Here is a 16586-nt window from a genome sequence, read left to right as displayed (position 1 = left end):
AAGGAGGTAGAACCCTCATTCACGAGGTCTGCTGCTGCGCTTTAGTCAGTGTGAAGGTGTAAAACATTAGCCTGATCCTGTTCACGTTTCTGGGTTCTATGCATGCACGAAGCGCACAACGCGATGCCACCCGCCTTTACGAAGGTAAAGGTTACCGCTGATGCTGCGGCTGGGCTTGAAAATCCAAACACGGACATCTACTCCTCAGTCACTGCTGCGGCGATGGCGGCCACATACAATCTCGCTCTAACCCACGAATCCATTGTACGAGCAGGCACATCTTCGTAAGTAGGCAAAAGCGTGCACTAAAGCAAACTTCCGTACTACGGCAGTCGGGCGAAATCGTCGTACTTTACCGAAATAAAGCAACATCCATGTACAGATAAACTGAAGCTGTGAGAAACCACCGATATGCCTGGAGAGGGAGGGGGCCAGGGTGGAGATGGCGCCGATGGCGGCAGCTTTGTGGTACTGATGTACAGGCAATGATACAATAAATTGCACCAATCACTAATCTTAAATCTTCCATCAAGATCCAGATAGGATTCAAACCCTCGAATGCCGCCACGTGGCAGGTAGGGAGCATATGCGTAATCCAATTATGTTTCAGTGTGAAGACTCCTTCCTCACATTGCATGATGGCCTAGTTAAAACAACTTTTTGCGCTTCGCCGCGTATTTGGCGCTTCCCTCCCTCGCACTGCACCACGGGCCCCGCGACCGCTGGTGAGCTTATGCGTGCTGCCATGAAAAAGGGACTCTGAGGTAGACTTAAAGTCGAGGACGCCCTATACTGCTAGGGGGGATGAATGTAGCATCGCGGAGTATCCGCTGATCGGTACTTTTCTGAAGTCGATATAACAGCCTGTACGCCTGATGTGTGAAACAGGGGGGTACATCTTCGCCCGTGGCAGTTACCCTGCGATACCCTCCTGCCTTCCCCGGTATTTCGGGGCACCCTCATCCAGGCACCCTAGTCAATTCTCAGAGGATCGCTCAGGTTCCGCACCCACCACCAGCGTTCAACGAAATCTGCCGGGCCGCCAGCGGCCCAACTCCGTTCATGGTCGACTCGCAGGTATACTTTATCCTATGTCATCTCCGTCCATCTACGAGGGGCGCAATGCCTTCCGCCATGGGTATGATTCAGGCCTTATTGGGTTTCGATCCCGGGATGTCCCGGGGGCAATGGTCGCGCCTTACCAGTAGTGCCAAACCCTATGTGCCTGATGTGTGCAAACCACGCAGTTAGAACCCAGGTCAGAACTCAAATGCCCGAAACGATTTTTATATTAACATGTAGATCTTCTCATTTTAAGGACACGTGCATTTTTGTTTCATCCGTTTTGGAGTTGGATATCCTAGGCTTCCATGGGTTTGACAGGATGCCTGTAAGCCTGATGTGTGGGAGCCATGCACTTAAAACTCAAGGGTAACCAGGTCAGTACTACCGTCCTTTCCATAACCGTCCGCTAGGCGTCCGCTCGGACAGTCAGGATGTACGGCGTTGCGGATGGGAACGTCCGCGGGGAGGGTATATGTGGTTTTATCATTACATCGAGAAATTAACAAGGTAAGGCAGGCAGGTTTCCGGATCGACTGGCGAGCATGAAGTAGCATTCCATTGTGAGAAAATTGCACAGCGTACCCATTGGTTTTGCTGCTGAGGGTCATGGCGGTTGGAACGACTAACCGCTGTAGGACCTTGGCAGCATCAGAACCTGCTTCCTACAAATTTATCCGTTATCTAAGTGCTGTTATGTTACGCTTTTAATGTTGCGTCATGTCTAACAGCAAGGCGAAGGGAGCTATCGCGGCAAGTGCACTCTGCCCGCATCATTGTTCATACAAGTTTGCATACCGCATACCAACCAGCAGTAACATCGTCCAGGTCGGAGCTGTTTGCCTATTCGTGGGTGCAGTGCTCTACCCTGTCGCGTTTGCTCCGCTCCAGAGCAGAGAAGTGAAGGAATATCGCGAAGCTGAGCCTGGCTTCAAGAAGCAAGGTGGTCATAGTATAGCGCGTAAAATTATCTTGGGAACACCAAAGGCCTTATGGTTGCGGGCAGTCACCCGAAGTACTTGTAACCATTTCCATGGCCCTGATGCAGGCATGTGGAAGGCAATCGAGGAGTACCGAAGATAAAGGATATTAACTTTTCCGCCGACTCTTCGCTTTGCCTCATTGTTGATCGTGTCCACGCCGTCCATGTCCCGCGGCGCCGTGACTGGACTGCGGGGCTTCGCTCGCCTGACCACCAACCAATGGGGCACCTCCTCCGCCGCCGCCTCCTCCGATAAGCAACTCTTCCCCCGTCAGGCTGCTGCTGCTGCTGCTGCTGCTGCTGAAGCCTCATGGACACACCACGGCCCGGGACTGCGGCTGCTGCAGCTGACCCAACAGCAAGGACGGAGCATGGGGACAGGTACATGCACTCCTTCTCCTTACACCTCCTCCTCTTTCTCGTCCTCCTCTTTTCCTTAGAAGCAGCTGGCTGTTCTGCAGTGGTGCGCATCCATCCTCCCGGCCGCTGCTGCTCCCTTTCCTCCGCTGCCCATCCCTTAGTCCGGACCTTCATCCTGGTCATGGGCTGCTGATTTCCTTTCTTTTCCCGCCCGTCCCACCGCTGTGGCTCACACCGACCTCTGTTGGGCGGCTGTGCAGGTGGCGTGGTCGACATGCCGGACAAGACGCTGGGGAAGGCACGTAAGCTGGCGTTGGCAGTGGGCGCACTCGCGGGCGCGTTCGGCAGCCTGGTTGGCGTGGGGGGCGGCGTGCTCATCTCGCCCATAATCGCCAATATTTGCAAGTAAGGCCCTGCAGCCTCTGTCTATATGCCGGAGCAACCATGATGATACAAGTGACAGGTGTATGGTACGGGTCGATGGTAGAAGTCCCGCGTTCTCGGTTTCATCGGGGCAGAACAGAGTTTGACTTTCGAATGTTGGGAAAACACGTGGGCCTTGGGGAAAGGAGAAAGGGGAGAAACGGAAAGGTGCGGCTATGAGGCTGCTAATAAGGTTCTTTGGGGGCTTTTGCAAATCTCGTCCCTTTCCTCCTTCCCTCGTTTCCGCCAATGACAGACAGCTCACATCCACGCCCCATTAGCTCGTTGTAGTGTTGGTGTGTCGTCCTCCTCTTCAACCCACCTGACGCAACCTGAGGGGTGCCATGCGCGGGAGCCGAAATGCGCATGACATGTGTCGTCCCACCGCAGAACTATTCCGCAACGAGTCATCTCTGGCACATCCCTCGCTGCCGTCGCCGCCACCGGCAGCGCCGCCGGCTTCGTCTACTGGTCCAGCGGCGCCGTCGACCTGACGTCGGCGGCGCTCATATCTGCCTCCGCCATCGCCACCGTCCCATTGGGTGCCCGCGCCACACACGTGTTCGACTGCGCCATGTTGCGTCGCCTTCTGGCCTACTGGCTGTTTCTCGTGGCGCCGTTGGTGCCCCTGAAACCCTACATCCAACAGAATTTCGCTGGCAAGGGCATGCCGGCGCCTGCCGGTGGCGGCAGCGGCTCCGCTGCCGCCGACGACGACGATGGTGCTGACGCGCCGTCGGCGCCAGATTCGCCGGCGATGCTGTGGCGGCCTCTGCGCGGCAGCGATGCCGTATTGATGGCGACGGGGACGCTAGCGGGTTTTGCGTCGGGGCTCCTGGGCATTGGCGGCGGGTACGTGCATTCAAACACGCGGGGGGGGCCCGCCGAGAAACGATGGATTGGGCGCTTAGCCATCCCAGCGCCACAGTGCCATTACAACAGACTTTGCTCCGTAAACTTCTATATTTATCCACGCAAATTTTCCCTCGCAAACATACATAACATGCATAAACACCTGCGAAGCCATCCTAAATTTTGACGTATACAAAAGTGTTCACGGTTACACCACCTGCAATTTGACTTTCTGTGGAGGGCTACAGGTAAACCCACGAGTTATTAAACTTTTTAGGTACTGAAAGCCAGACCCAAACGGAATGCCAGCGCGCGAATCTAATCCTGCATGCGCTTCCCCTGCCTTGGCTTTCCTGCCCAACCCCGGTTGTTCAACCCCCTCCTCTTCCCCCCTCCCAGGACAATCGTGACGCCGCTCCTGACGGTGGCCACAGGCCTCCCGCAGCTTGCCGTACTTGGTACGTCACTAACCGCCATGGTCGTACCTTCTCTGGTTGGTCTGATGCAGCATGCCAGGTTGGGCAACGTGGACTGGGTCATGGCGGCAGCGCTGGCTGCGGGCACGATGGCAGGCGGGGCTGCCGGGGGAAGGCTGGCTTTGGAAATGCCGGAGGGGGTGCTGGAGTGGGTATTTTGCTTCGGGATGTTGTTTCTTGCACGTAAGACGCTGGCAGGTGCGGGACAGGCGGCTAAGGCCAAGGCCGCCGCCAAGACGGCAACAAAATCAGGGACGGCCACGGCGACGGCGGCGATTTCAAAGCTATGAGTCCTTAGCTACATAGCGCAGCGGATAATGCCGTGAGGGATTTGGGATAAGTAAGCACGTGGCGAGGACTGGGCTATTGTATCGTTTTGTACCGGTGCGGTGCGTTAGACTCGTTGTGAGAAGTTCCATTCCGAAAGATTCTGATATCCTGACGTTTCAGGGACCCCGCCGCCTCGTCAGTGAGTTGGAAGTTGGTGGGCGTGGCGGAGCGAGGGAACTGACGACTTTGGGTGTCATTTGTAGGTTGTTGATATTGAGCTGTTGGTGAGTAAGGAAGTACGAGGAACACGTTGTAAGGAATTACATAGGTACATAGGCTTTGTAAAGGGAATGTGTGTTTTTGTGTCGTGTCACTACTCCTTATGGTATGCCTGTTGAAGCCGGGTTGCCTCTGCAACTGGACGGTGTGCGTATTGCCAAAACCCAAAGCGCCGTCTCCTACGAGTTTCCTGTGCAGGACCAGGACGGCTGAAGTTGCGGGAAAATGAAAGTTTCCACATGCAAACGTGCAAACGTGTATGGCTTGGCTGCATGGCCTCGGGTTGCGCTGGTGCTTGTTACGATGCCGACGGCAGTCCGCGTCCGCAGTCTGTGTCGACGGCGGAACTACGGCCCGAGTGGGCCTCCCGGCCGGAGTGAACACTTGGCCTGCCACGCAAACCACGCTTGCTTCACCTCCTAAGCTGCTGGCGCGTGTGTGTTGGCTGACTACACGTAGGGGCGGTTCTCAATGGAATGGAAAGCTGTTTGTGGCCAAGTTACATTACGTTGTATGGCACTCATTCCTGTCAACCAATACATGCATACGGAGGCATGGTCGGCGGCCCAGCTCGCATATGCTGTGTGACGTCCACGCAAGTCGCCGTAACGGCTCTTTGACTGCTGCGTGCTGCCCCGTTTCATGGACCTTTTGGGACTGGGTTGAACAGGGTTGGAATGGGAGGAACCGGATTTGCGGCGATCCAGGCATCCAGGGTGGCGGTGTCGGAACAATCCCCCACACGACAAGCCTGGCGCAAGTGAGATACGTAACCCGTACACCCGTAATCGGCCGTCCTCAGAACACGTGTGCTGGGGCGTGTGTCATAATTGCATGCTGTAAGCATCCGCACGGAGAGCTTCCAGGGGGGGGATGGCGTCCTGCAGAATCAAATCCTTCCCATATGCGGGCCATCCGTTCAGAACGGTGGAAATTCTGCAAATAGTTAAGGCACGGCGACTTCACTTTAGCCGAAAGGAGGTGCCCACATCTTGCATCTTGTCGATGCGGCGACGCTGTGCGACAACAGGAATCCACGTGATTCGGCTGTTTACCAGCTGACAGGACCTTTAGTGTATCCCAAGAGTGCCAAATCAGGGATTCCTTACGCAACTTGCTGAGCTATTTATGACCTGCACAAAAGATTTTGTGCTTCAGTAATTGCTGCAAGTAGGCGGGTTGTGAGGCTGAAGTAGTCCTGCAAACCTTGATGTATTTTTTACTAAAGACGTTTGAGGAAGCTACCGTGTTGGGTAACGATACAGATTTTGTTATGATAAAGGATGGGATGACTGCACGCAAGCTTCCGAGCAGTTTAGTTGACTTGAGGGATGATTACACACGTGCATATGGCGCCCGGCTCTGAGCTGCAAGGGGGCCATGATGTGGACGATCCAGAGACAGTGGGCAGTGTAGGGAATGGCGTATTTTTGTGCATATCGAAATTACTGTAACACTCGATCAAAACAGCTAGCTATCACAAATGGATCTGCATTTTTCCTAAAGCTCTACACCGCATCGACTTGAACGGGCATGATACCAGTGCCGCTGGCAGCGGCGTGTAAGCAGCATGAACTTGAATCGTCTGCTGGCCAGGCGTCAGCGCGATACAGTGAGTCCGACATGGACAACTTTGTTAACGCACGTGCAGACGTGGCCATGTCGGCGGAAACGTGTGCATCAAGGTCGCCTCCTGATGGGCCGACAAATGCCTCTTTGGATGCCTTGATTGGCGACTGGATCAGTAGCGAGAGCGATGGATGCGATGAAGGCGAGGACAACGAACTGAAGTCGGGAAGCGATTCAGGTTGCGTTCTCGGCCATGACGTAGCTCGTGACAGCTCTCTCACAACACCCGCGCTCGACATCTGTTTTCTTCGGGAAGGAGGTGCAACTCATGAACCTGACGTGGGCGTTGCGTCCGCATCCCAAGCATCGCCCTTCGGAATCCAATATGGCGTCTGCTCGCAGGAAGCCGATTTCGGCTACCCAGCTGACGGTTGTGGGCTTATCCTAAAGGACTCAGGCTCTTTTAGCGCCCGAAGGCCTTCGAACACGTGTTCAACGGCACCGGGTGCAGGCAACGCAGCAACCAGCGACCCCCTGCCAACCTTTAGAGCAGCAGGACCAGCCCCTGCAGCAGCATGCAAATCCGCGGAATCCGTATCCGCACGAGCAGGTCCCAACTCCGCCTTAACCCGTGGCACTACCATCAGCACGCTACGCGACTGGGCCGCTTTTACCGCTCTGGGATGGCCTACCGCCACCGCAGCTCCCACTTCTCCTTGGGGCCCTTACACAGTGCAGCAGGTGCCGGCCCTCAACTCCATAGCGGCAGCCGCAGCCGCGACCCACTTGGCTCCCATGACCTCCGGAGCCCTCGGCCCAGTCCCAGCCCCGATCTCAGCACCGCTATTCAAGGCCAGCTCCCACGTCCACGCATCCTGCCCTGGAGCATTTCCCGGCGCCTCCAACCGCGGTTGCCAGTCAATGCCTCCGGGGGACGGCATGCAGATCTTCTTGACCGTCGACTCAGGACGGCCCTGGGGTGTTCAGTGTCTGCCACAGGAGGGACCTGCCACCGCGCACACCGCAGCCGCGGCCGGCGGCGACAGCCAGCGGCCCTTGGTAGCTAAGGGCCGGGTGCTTGGCAATTCAGCAGCCGTGGCGGCAGCAGTAGCGCAGCAGCGAGAGTTGGGCTTTGGCTTGAATGAGCCGACGCATCTGGGCTCCGGGATGCGAAGCAGCTCACGAGAGCAAGATGAGGAAGGGACGGGCTGCCTGGTGCAGCAAGCGATTCGCCACCAGCAGCAGCACCACCAGAGCGGAGGACGCCTTCGGGGTGCGCATGGCGATGCTTATGATGGCGACAACTTTGCACAGCAGATGGTGCACTTGCATCAGGTAAGGTCTTGAGAGGTGATGTCGGTCGGATTGTGATCCAGACGGCACCACGTGAGCCACCTGGTTAACGGGTGCACATTAGGAGGGTGCGCATTTGCGCGACCAGTCATCTGCCCTTGCCCCTGGAAGATGGAGACGACTGAGACGATTGCGACGACTGAATGATGGTGCCATGTTATGAGCACTGCTCCATGTGGGTCCATTCATCCTGGTTCAGGGGTAAGCTGCGTCCCGTGGATTTGGGTCATTGCTAATGAGGTACCACTGAGGAGTGCTTCATTGCATGTGGCGGGGGCGGGGCTGCAGCACCAGGTCTCCTGTTTCCAATTCCAATCCTTACATAGAGGTTTGATCGCTCTGGCGATAGAGAAGCATAAACGATAAGGGGGTTTCGGATATAGGTGTCTTCGGCGTCTTGACAGGTAAGAGCTAGGGAGCGCGTGAATGGCGCTGAGTGAAAGGCGTGTGGGATAGCTTTCTCTAGATTTGATTGGGAGCTGGAACTGTTCCAAACGAGTGACCCTCCGTCCAAATTCGCGCTGTGACCTTTCGTCAGCCAGGCTCAAGGCGTGCTCAGGCGGGCTTGGCGTCGTGACCTTTGTGATTCGCTGTGAATGACGGTGGCGATGTACGGATAGTACACGAGGCCCAGCCAGGAATGTCGTGGTGATTGCCCTGTTGCTGTTCCACCCCAACGCGACCACCCAAAATGCCCTTCGTGCAGAACGCCTGGCGCGAAGAAGTTGCTGCTGCTCCAGATGTTGGGCCATTGGTTATCGGCGAGCCGTGGCAGGCGTTCGAACCGGGGCACGGCACCAGTGCCTCCTCCGTGGCCGTGGCCGCGGGCGCAACAGCCGTGTTGCCGGGGTCTGCAGGTGGTGGGGGTAACGCCCAGGATCCCAGGGCGATCACAAGCGTCCCTTCACAGATGGCTTTCAGTGCGGCACACACATCCAGTCTTCCCGACCGTTCCGACCTCCGCGAGCAAAGAGAACAACCAATCTGGGATCCACTGGGAGCGCCACGTTGCCATCACTGCCAACAACAGGTACAGCAGCAGCAGCAGCAGCAGCGGTTGCGACAGCTACGTGAGCTGGAAGAGCAATGCCAAGCCGGACAGCACCAGCATATGCAGATGCAGCAGGCGCTCCTGGACTTGAACCTTCATCGCAAGCAGGGGAGCTTCGGGCCTCCCATCAGCCAGCAGCTACAGCAGCAGCTACAACACCAGTTACAACCACAGCAGCTACCAGGTCTACTCACGATACAAGAGCTGCTAGACCCACTTCCGGGGCTGCAGCAACAGGAGCAGCAGCAGCTGACCTGGCAGGGTCTGCTGGGGCCAGGACAGCAACAGGAAGGAGCTGGAAGCTTCCATGCGCATGCTCCCGCCGCCCAAGCTTCATCCCCTCCGCCCAGGCTTTTTGCGAGCGGCAGCTCCGGATGCGCAGCCATGGCGGCGGCGGCGGCGGCGGGAGCTGGTGCTGGAACAGCCGGTGCCGCCACGGGCGTTCATTCCCAGCCTTTGGCCTCCCTTTGTCAAGGTTATTGTCGCTCCCAGCCCTACGGACTGTGTCGTAGCGTCAGCGGTTTCCCAACCAGCGGTGGCTTCAGCGGCGACGGTGGCGGAGGTGACGGCGGCGGTGAGGAGGCCTTTGCGGATATCATTTCAGAGGACGTTATGGAGGTTTCGAATCCGGCGGTGACAACAGCCCGTCATCCGTATCAAGGTATTTGTTTGGCGCCGATGTCGACAGCAGTAGGGGCCAGGGACCGTACGGCATTGCGCTTTTCGGATCACGGCATTGTGCACGACATCCGTGGCCGCGGCCGCGGTGACGTCGCAGCAGGCGGCGGCTCAGGCGCGACAAAGCGCGGGCGGATTGAGCTGCTGTTCCGAAGTGTGGATGGAAGCCGCGATAGGGATAGGGATAGGGAGTCTTGAGGGCAGGGCGTAAGTGGACTGCGGTTGCTCCTGCGGCTGCGGCTGCGGTTGGGCCTGCTGCGCTCCTCCCAATTTGGTGCTGGCGTGCTAGCTATGTGTTGGGTTGCGATGGGGGGCAGTTAGGTAGTTCGGGTGGGGGCAATGTTGGCCAGGCAAAAGGGTGCGCGGCGGCGCAGGGGAGGGCTTTCGCAGGAAGGGCATTGCTACGGAACGGCCCTTCACTGGGAAAGCTCCCGACTTGCTGGTCGGCTAGAGTAGTGTTGAAGACTGATATCCAGGCCCATGATGGCCGGACCGTTGGACCGGTCCCAGAGGAAACGGTTAAGTAAAGTATGGTGATGTAAGATGTGTGCGATGCCGAAAGGGTTAGGGTAGATGCGTTTTCCTAGGGAAGAGCTAGAGCCAGTAGTTGGTAATGGCAGTGGTGAGTGCCGATACGTTGGGAGCTGGCGGCTGGCGGAAAGACGCATGCATGCGGCGCAGGTTGCCGTTACCTTTAGGCAGTTTTGACGGGTTTGAGGAAAAGGAGGCAAAGAGCAAAGCAGATATAGTGTCATACAGATCCGTGCAAATGTCATGGTGAGGGTGGTGGTGGTGAGGATGGTGAGGTTGAGGTTGAGGGTGGTGGTGAGGGTGGTGGTGGTGAGTATGGTGAGGTTGAGGTTGAGGGTGGTGGTGAGGGTGGTGGTGGTGAGGATGGTGAGGTTGAGGTTGAGGTGGGTGGTGAGGGTGGTGGTGATGAGGATGGTGAGGTTGAGGTTGAGGGTGGTGGTGAGGGTGGTGGTGATGAGGATGGCCAAGGGCAGTGCACGCGGCACACTCGCTTGGTAGCAGGAGTACGGTTCGAGAATGCGGTTGTGGGTTCTAAAGTACAATTAGCTGTGTGGCGCTTCATCATCTTGTGCGGCGGTGTGACTGCAAGGTCAAGTAGGGAGTGCTGCTGACATGACCAGGTTGGAAATTACGAGGGGTAGCGGACTGGGGGAGGCGGCGAGGTTCAGGCTGCGCACCACAGAGTGTTGATTTGGGGAGAATGTCAAATCCTATTCCACCAACGTTCATGGCGCCAGCACGTCCAAAGTGTTAGTTGGCTGGTAAGCACAGCCTGGCCGCGCGAACTGCATATATATACGTATTCCGCGCGGGGGATAAGGATCTTTGCGCATCCCACCGGAGCATTCAGTGGCGGGGAGGTCTTTGGCAGCTTTTCTTTGCTTTGGCAGGCGTGCAGCGGCGCGAGGATAATAGGGTACAGCGGAGCTTCCAGGAGGGGTGAAGATGAGGCGGCAGGTACAGGCTGGGGCAGGTCCCGCCCTGCTGCTTGTTTCGAATGGTTGGCTCGTTTAGGGTTGGTAGGGTGCAGCGAAAGAGCTTTCTTCGGGAGGCGTTGGAGGTTGGCGAACGAAGTGAACTGCCTGAAGTGATGTACGGCGGGCTTTGAACCAGAACAACGTGATCGTATGAACATTGAGCAGAACTCAGGCGCTAGGTGCCTTGTTTGCCGGCGCTGGTGAATAACCGGTGAATATACCCAGAGAAGAAAAGCGCAACAGCATCTCTCATTTCTGCGGTTGTCTGGTAGTGGGTTGAGGGAAGATGGTGGAGAAGAGGCGGTGGGGAATGCTGAGGTGTGCTGTGCTGTGCTTTTCCTACCATTGCTTTCTTAAACGCCGTACGTTGTGTGAGGAGGAGGAGAACGGTGCTCTGTTGTCGCTTGCAGCAGCCTTTTGGAGGTGTGGGCAGCCGCCGCGGCGATGGGGCAGAGTCTGAGACCACCGAACTAGGACTGCCGCGGGCCGCTGCGAGGATTTATTCAACCTCAAATTGACGTTGAGAATGAATAAATGATAGCATTGAACAACCGATACGGTGACGCCATTTGCTATTAATGATATTTATAGCATTATATTATTATAGCACTGATAGTAAGTGCGAGTAGTCGGCCAAGCATGGGCGGGCAATCTCGCACTCGTGGAGCGCGTTTCTTTTGTTTTTTCTTTGTTACCCGCCGATTACCGCTTCAGCTCTTCGCTTAGGTTCGGTGCTCCCTTCCTTCTAAGGTTGCTTCGGTTCTTTTGCGTGCGCGTCAAAGAGGAAAGAGGAGAGGAGGAGGAGGGCGCATGGAGCGTGTCGAGCCGTGAACGCGCTCTAAAACGCATGATGATGATTCGCTGTTGCTGAGTTCAATCCTAGCTTTGAGTCCCGCGCTCTTTTCCGGAGCTCCTTCCTGGTATGGCGAGTATGGCGAGGTGAACGAGTAAAACGTGGAAGGTGACTGGACTGCAAGGCAGCGTGGGAGGAGGGCGCCCTGCACCAGTCCTCCCTCCCTCGCTCCCTGGTGGCGGAGGTGTCCCTCCGCGCGGGGCCTGAGCACGGTCTCCGTGGACGGCACAAACACACACGTGCGTATTTGGTGGTAAACAGGGTAGCGCTACTGAAGTACATATAACACGTAAATATGTGCGTAGTGGGTGATGTTTAGGGCCGGAGTGTGTGCTGTTGCGTTCCCCCCTAGCGCAGCTGCGGGCAAAGCTTCTGTGGTAGTGGTAGTTTGGCCTGGCCGTGGCGGCTGCGGCGGCGGCGTTTTGGACAGAGACAAAACGTGTCTCCGCCCGCTGGCCTGCTTGCATGGTGCTGCACCCAGCTGAGGGATGATATCCCGGTGCCATTCGTCAGCCTACCTGTCTGCCTATCTGTCTGTCTATCTGTCTGTCTATCTATCTATCTATCTACCTATCTACCTATCTACCTACCCCTCTCTGCTTATGTCCATTCGTGTGTCCGCCTATCTACCCCTTAATCTCCCTGTCTGTCTTCATGTCTATATGTCTGTCTGGGTATGAGAGACAAAATAGTGGCGATCTGTCGATCCGCTGACGGGCCCCGCTTGCCCGCTGAATGTGGGTCGACTACGGGTGAGCATGTGTGGGTGTTTAGGGTGGTATAGCGCAGGGGAGAAGGATGTCCAACCGCGAATCGAATCGGCCGTTAGTCGGCCGTGGGGCCAAGTTGGGGCCTTCGACCACCTCAACTTCCCATTCGCGGCCGTAATGTGTGTGTTTTACTATAGGAATATTGTTGCGACGATTTACGCCATTTTTACCTCACTGTTGTGGTGTGTAACTCGTGGCGTCTGGAAACTTGGCGAATGCATCACTCAAAGATTGGACATCACTTCGTCCAGTTTTAGATTGTATGGGTAGCACAAAGAGGAGCTGGAACGGTGACACCTGGAGCATTCTATATGTCCAGCTCATTCATTGGCGCTCCTTTCACGCAGGCGCGCCTACACATCACAAACGCTCGCACAGGCGCGGCGTCGCTCACTTGCCCCAGAACTTAACTTGCTGGTGTGGTTGGTGCCTCCTAAATAATTGTCTACACAACAAATAAACGCGAACTCATGGTTTATAACCGATTTTATGGGGAACCCAACCATACGCAAAGACCGGTCGCGCGCGTCGGCCTGACAGCTCCAAACGCTGCCTATGGTCATACTGTAGCACTAGGACGTGATTGGGGTCGTCGGCCAGCACGTTTTCGGTCCGAAATCTGCGGGTCCGGTTCCGGTCCGGTGGCCGGTCGGAAAGGCTGTCGTACCCGGTCCGGCCGGCGGGGCTAACCTGGGCTAACCTAGATTGGGGTTCACATAGCAAGGCGTGCACTGGGCACGCCCTAGGTATAACAAAAGGGAGGTGTCAAGTTACAATAACAGGAGAAGATAATAATAATTTTCCTTATGCTCATCCATCGTGAGGAGCCCTTGTCGGCCAAAGGGTCGATTCCCGACTTTTTTGCGTCCGAAGGCGTGCCGCCTGCCATTTTCAGTGGCCTACACCCGGATTGTCCTCAACTCTTATTCTTCGTATTTCTTTTTACTTTAAAATCACAAACCAATGGCACTGTACGCTACTTTTGCAGGGATGGAAGAGCACCAGCAAATCCGCAAGCCATGCGCAAACCAAGCGGCGGTGGGTTCCTCTCACCCTTTCCTTGAAAACCTTTCAGCTACACGCTCAGCTCACCCTCCAAACAGAACGAAAACGGTTCCATCTCATTCAAAAAACGCCATGCATACCCACAGAGAATGCACGGCACCTAGCCACATGCACAGCAGGCAATGAACTACACGCAAATGCATATCAACAGTCATTATTGGGAATTTTCATGTAATATTCCATAAGCCATAAACTTTTGTCAGCGCAGCAGAAGGAAGCGCCGTGCCCTCCTGCAATGCGCAACACCATGCAGGTCGAATGCCGGTCAACCAGAAATGCGCAATTGCTTCGCACCTTGGCGCGACCCAGACCAGATTGCATCTTTTTCTTCGCCCCTTAATTCGCCGTTTAATACGTGCAAATCGGCACAGCAAGGAAAACTTATAACACAAAACCAATCTTCCCGTCCGTCTGTCTCCTTCCTCCTATGCTACACGAATCAAGGACGGATTGTCAATCGATTGACAATTGCAAGACGTACATCGCACAACGCGCAAAGGGGCCTGGTAAGGGCCTCATCTCATCAACCTGCATACTTTATCATCCTCCCAGTTCATTTCTGGTTTCCTTTAATATGATTTCGCCAGGGCTTCATCTTACCCCCACCCCCAACCCAACCTCACCTCCACCACCAACCCGCCGCCTTGAGACCTCTAGGAAACTCCTTTTTTCGCCCCACAACCGCCAAGAGCCCTACTACTACTACCCAAAACTTCCTTTAATTGTAGCTCGGGGGGGCTAGAACGAAAGTAAGTAATTCTAGAAGAGGGTCCGCATGCATCATCATGCACGAATCACCTCACATCGTCATCATCATACATCGTCATCGTCGCGACCATTCATTCCGCAACTCGCAAATGTACGCGGGCAGCAGGTCCCCACACCAAGTGGACTGCCAGTCGCAGAAGCCGATACGGCAATAAATGGCGTAGCACGCATAGTAGTGGGTGAGTACGATACCCTGCGGGTTGTAACCTCGATCTGCACGTGTGCCGTCCACCCAGAAGGAATTCTCCAGACTGGTGATAAACTGGAGGCCGATCCAGGCGCGTACGTTGCCGAAGTTGTCCAGGTCTGATGGTGGGAACTGAACGTGGTGTGTGTGTATGTATGTGTGTGTGTGAGTGGCGGGGGAAAATGAGGGGAGGAGGGAGCGCGAGTTGCGAGAGGGGAGCAAGAGGAAAGAGGTAGTCGGTGATCCTCAAAAGGAAGCTACCAACCTGCCATGACATTATGCAGATGGCAACGACGGTTGTAAAACGGAAATGACAGCAGCAGACCCAAACGAAATAACCGACAACAACAGCATCTCAGAATGCATGCCCGGATCTTCCCTTGTAGTGCATTTCGACATCTCGCTTGAAGGCCTTGATGGAGGGGACAGACAGAGACAGAGCCACCGCATTCAAGCTTGCATCCCCCCCTAGCAATCCTCCAGCAGCTCTTCATCCCCACCTGGTTCCTCAGCACCAAGTTGGAGGTGCTGTTGATGAGGAGCCAGTACTCATCCGCGGTGTTGATGCTCACGAGGCGCCCGTTCATTGTCTTGCAATTGTCATCGGCTTGCCGCCACGACACAGGCGATGGGGGCCGCACCAGCGCGTATACGGTACCCAGCGGCTGACCAGCTCGAGTGAGGTAATACACGCCCTTGTAACGGTTGTTGTCTGTACCAGCATCGGGCATACGTACCGGCAACATGCGGAAAGGCGCGGGACACCACAGTAACACCACCACCACCGCAGCAGCAGCAGCACAGCAGCGTACCGCATCACGTCACATCACATCACGTCACAACTTCGCAGCGTCATCGACATGGGCAGGTCCGCAGCCAGAAGGGGGCACCGATACCAGCGGGATCAACCGTGTGTGTGTCTGTGTGTGTATCTGTGTGTGTGTAACTGTGTGTGTAATTGTGTGTGTAACTGTGTGTGTAATTGTGTGTGTAACTGTGTGTGTAATTGTGTGTGTAACTGTGTGTGTAATTGTGTGTGTAACTGTGTGTGTGTGTATGTGTGTGTGTGTGTGTATGTGTCTGTGTGTGTATGAAGAAACGTAGCAGTATATGGTCGTGATAAGGCAGATGTCGTGAACAGAGTCAGATGGAGGTGAGGTGAGGTGGGGTGGGGTGAGTGGCTCGCAGCAGTGGCCATCACTCACCTATTTTGCAGATGAACCCGTCTCTCGTCACGTTCACACAACCCAGCGTTGGCGGAACAGCCAAACTCCAAATGCAATCCGACCCCGGGGCGCAGCGGAGGCTGTAGCAGCCACCGTCGGCGAACACATCGATGCCGCCGTTGAACAGAGGCGGCAGGTAAGTCAAATCGTTGCCATCTGTCCAGTAACGCTTGCTCGTCTGGTTAATCCGCAGGCCCATCCACAAGGTAACGGTGCCGCCGCCGCCGTTGCCGATGATGCCGTACACGTTTATATTCTTCAAGGACTGACCGACAGCTGCGTTTTCCTCTGCCGATAGCACCGATAGGAGGCTGCCGCCGTTGGTGTTGCAGAACATTTCTGCCTGTCCAAAGGTCCGCGAACCGTTGTACACGCTGTACGACGAGTTGCCGAATGTGAAGTTGAATACGGATGACACGCCTGTTGCGTGTCAGGGAATGGCGGGAAATACACCGGGGGTTACGGCGCTGCTGCCCCCTCGGTATTCGGACCTCAAAACCAACTCCAGTCACGCTGCCAGGGCTGGCTATTATTATACATAATTTTTTCGAGCTACACAGGATCGTATCTAGTAGTTTTTTTGTGCGTTTGTATGGCATCTATCGATCTCGGACAGCCATCGGACCCCTTCGGGCCCTTGGGCCCCCGGCTGGTTCCACCTCCGGACGGTAACGCACCTCCAGGAGGTGTAACAAGAGACATACACAACGACATACACACGGACACACACACACATACACACAAGGAATGGCAAGGAATAGAGGCCACAGGAGGCCAAAACAAGCGCAGCTAAGTATTCCGACATCGGCAATGCGAGGGACTTACTGGCAAGGGGTGCGGCGGTGCGGAAGAGT

The 16586-nt window shown here is 55.7% G+C and overlaps 2 protein-coding genes across 2 annotated transcripts in view; one reads left to right on the top strand and one right to left on the bottom strand.

Moving 5' to 3' along the window:
* Positions 1 to 1786: 1786 nt before the first annotated feature.
* VOLCADRAFT_104627 (uncharacterized protein) lies at positions 1787 to 9553 on the top strand (the record flags this gene model as incomplete). The annotated part of the gene is made up of 8 exons (XM_002950191.1): positions 1787 to 1815; positions 1891 to 2005; positions 2111 to 2425; positions 2665 to 2809; positions 3218 to 3679; positions 4079 to 4353; positions 7007 to 7608; positions 8333 to 9553. Exons 3-8 carry the CDS (start codon positions 2209 to 2211, stop codon positions 9551 to 9553), a joined length of 2922 nt encoding a protein of 973 aa, XP_002950237.1. The 5' UTR covers positions 1787 to 1815; positions 1891 to 2005; positions 2111 to 2208.
* A 4821-nt stretch (positions 9554 to 14374) lies between these two features.
* The window catches only part of VOLCADRAFT_90654 (uncharacterized protein), a gene marked incomplete at both ends in the record, with an annotated part of 3688 nt that continues 1476 nt past the window's right edge, over positions 14375 to 16586 (bottom strand). The window contains 3 exons of the mRNA XM_002950084.1: positions 14375 to 14638; positions 15007 to 15218; positions 15712 to 16152. Coding sequence (XP_002950130.1) covers positions 14375 to 14638; positions 15007 to 15218; positions 15712 to 16152 — 917 coding nt within the window. The remainder of the gene's footprint in view (positions 14639 to 15006; positions 15219 to 15711; positions 16153 to 16586) is intronic.

This window comes from Volvox carteri, assembly GCF_000143455.1.
Source record: "Volvox carteri f. nagariensis unplaced genomic scaffold VOLCAscaffold_17, whole genome shotgun sequence".
Classification (NCBI taxonomy): domain Eukaryota; kingdom Viridiplantae; phylum Chlorophyta; class Chlorophyceae; order Chlamydomonadales; family Volvocaceae; genus Volvox; species Volvox carteri.
This window is presented reverse-complemented; position numbering and strand designations above follow the sequence as displayed.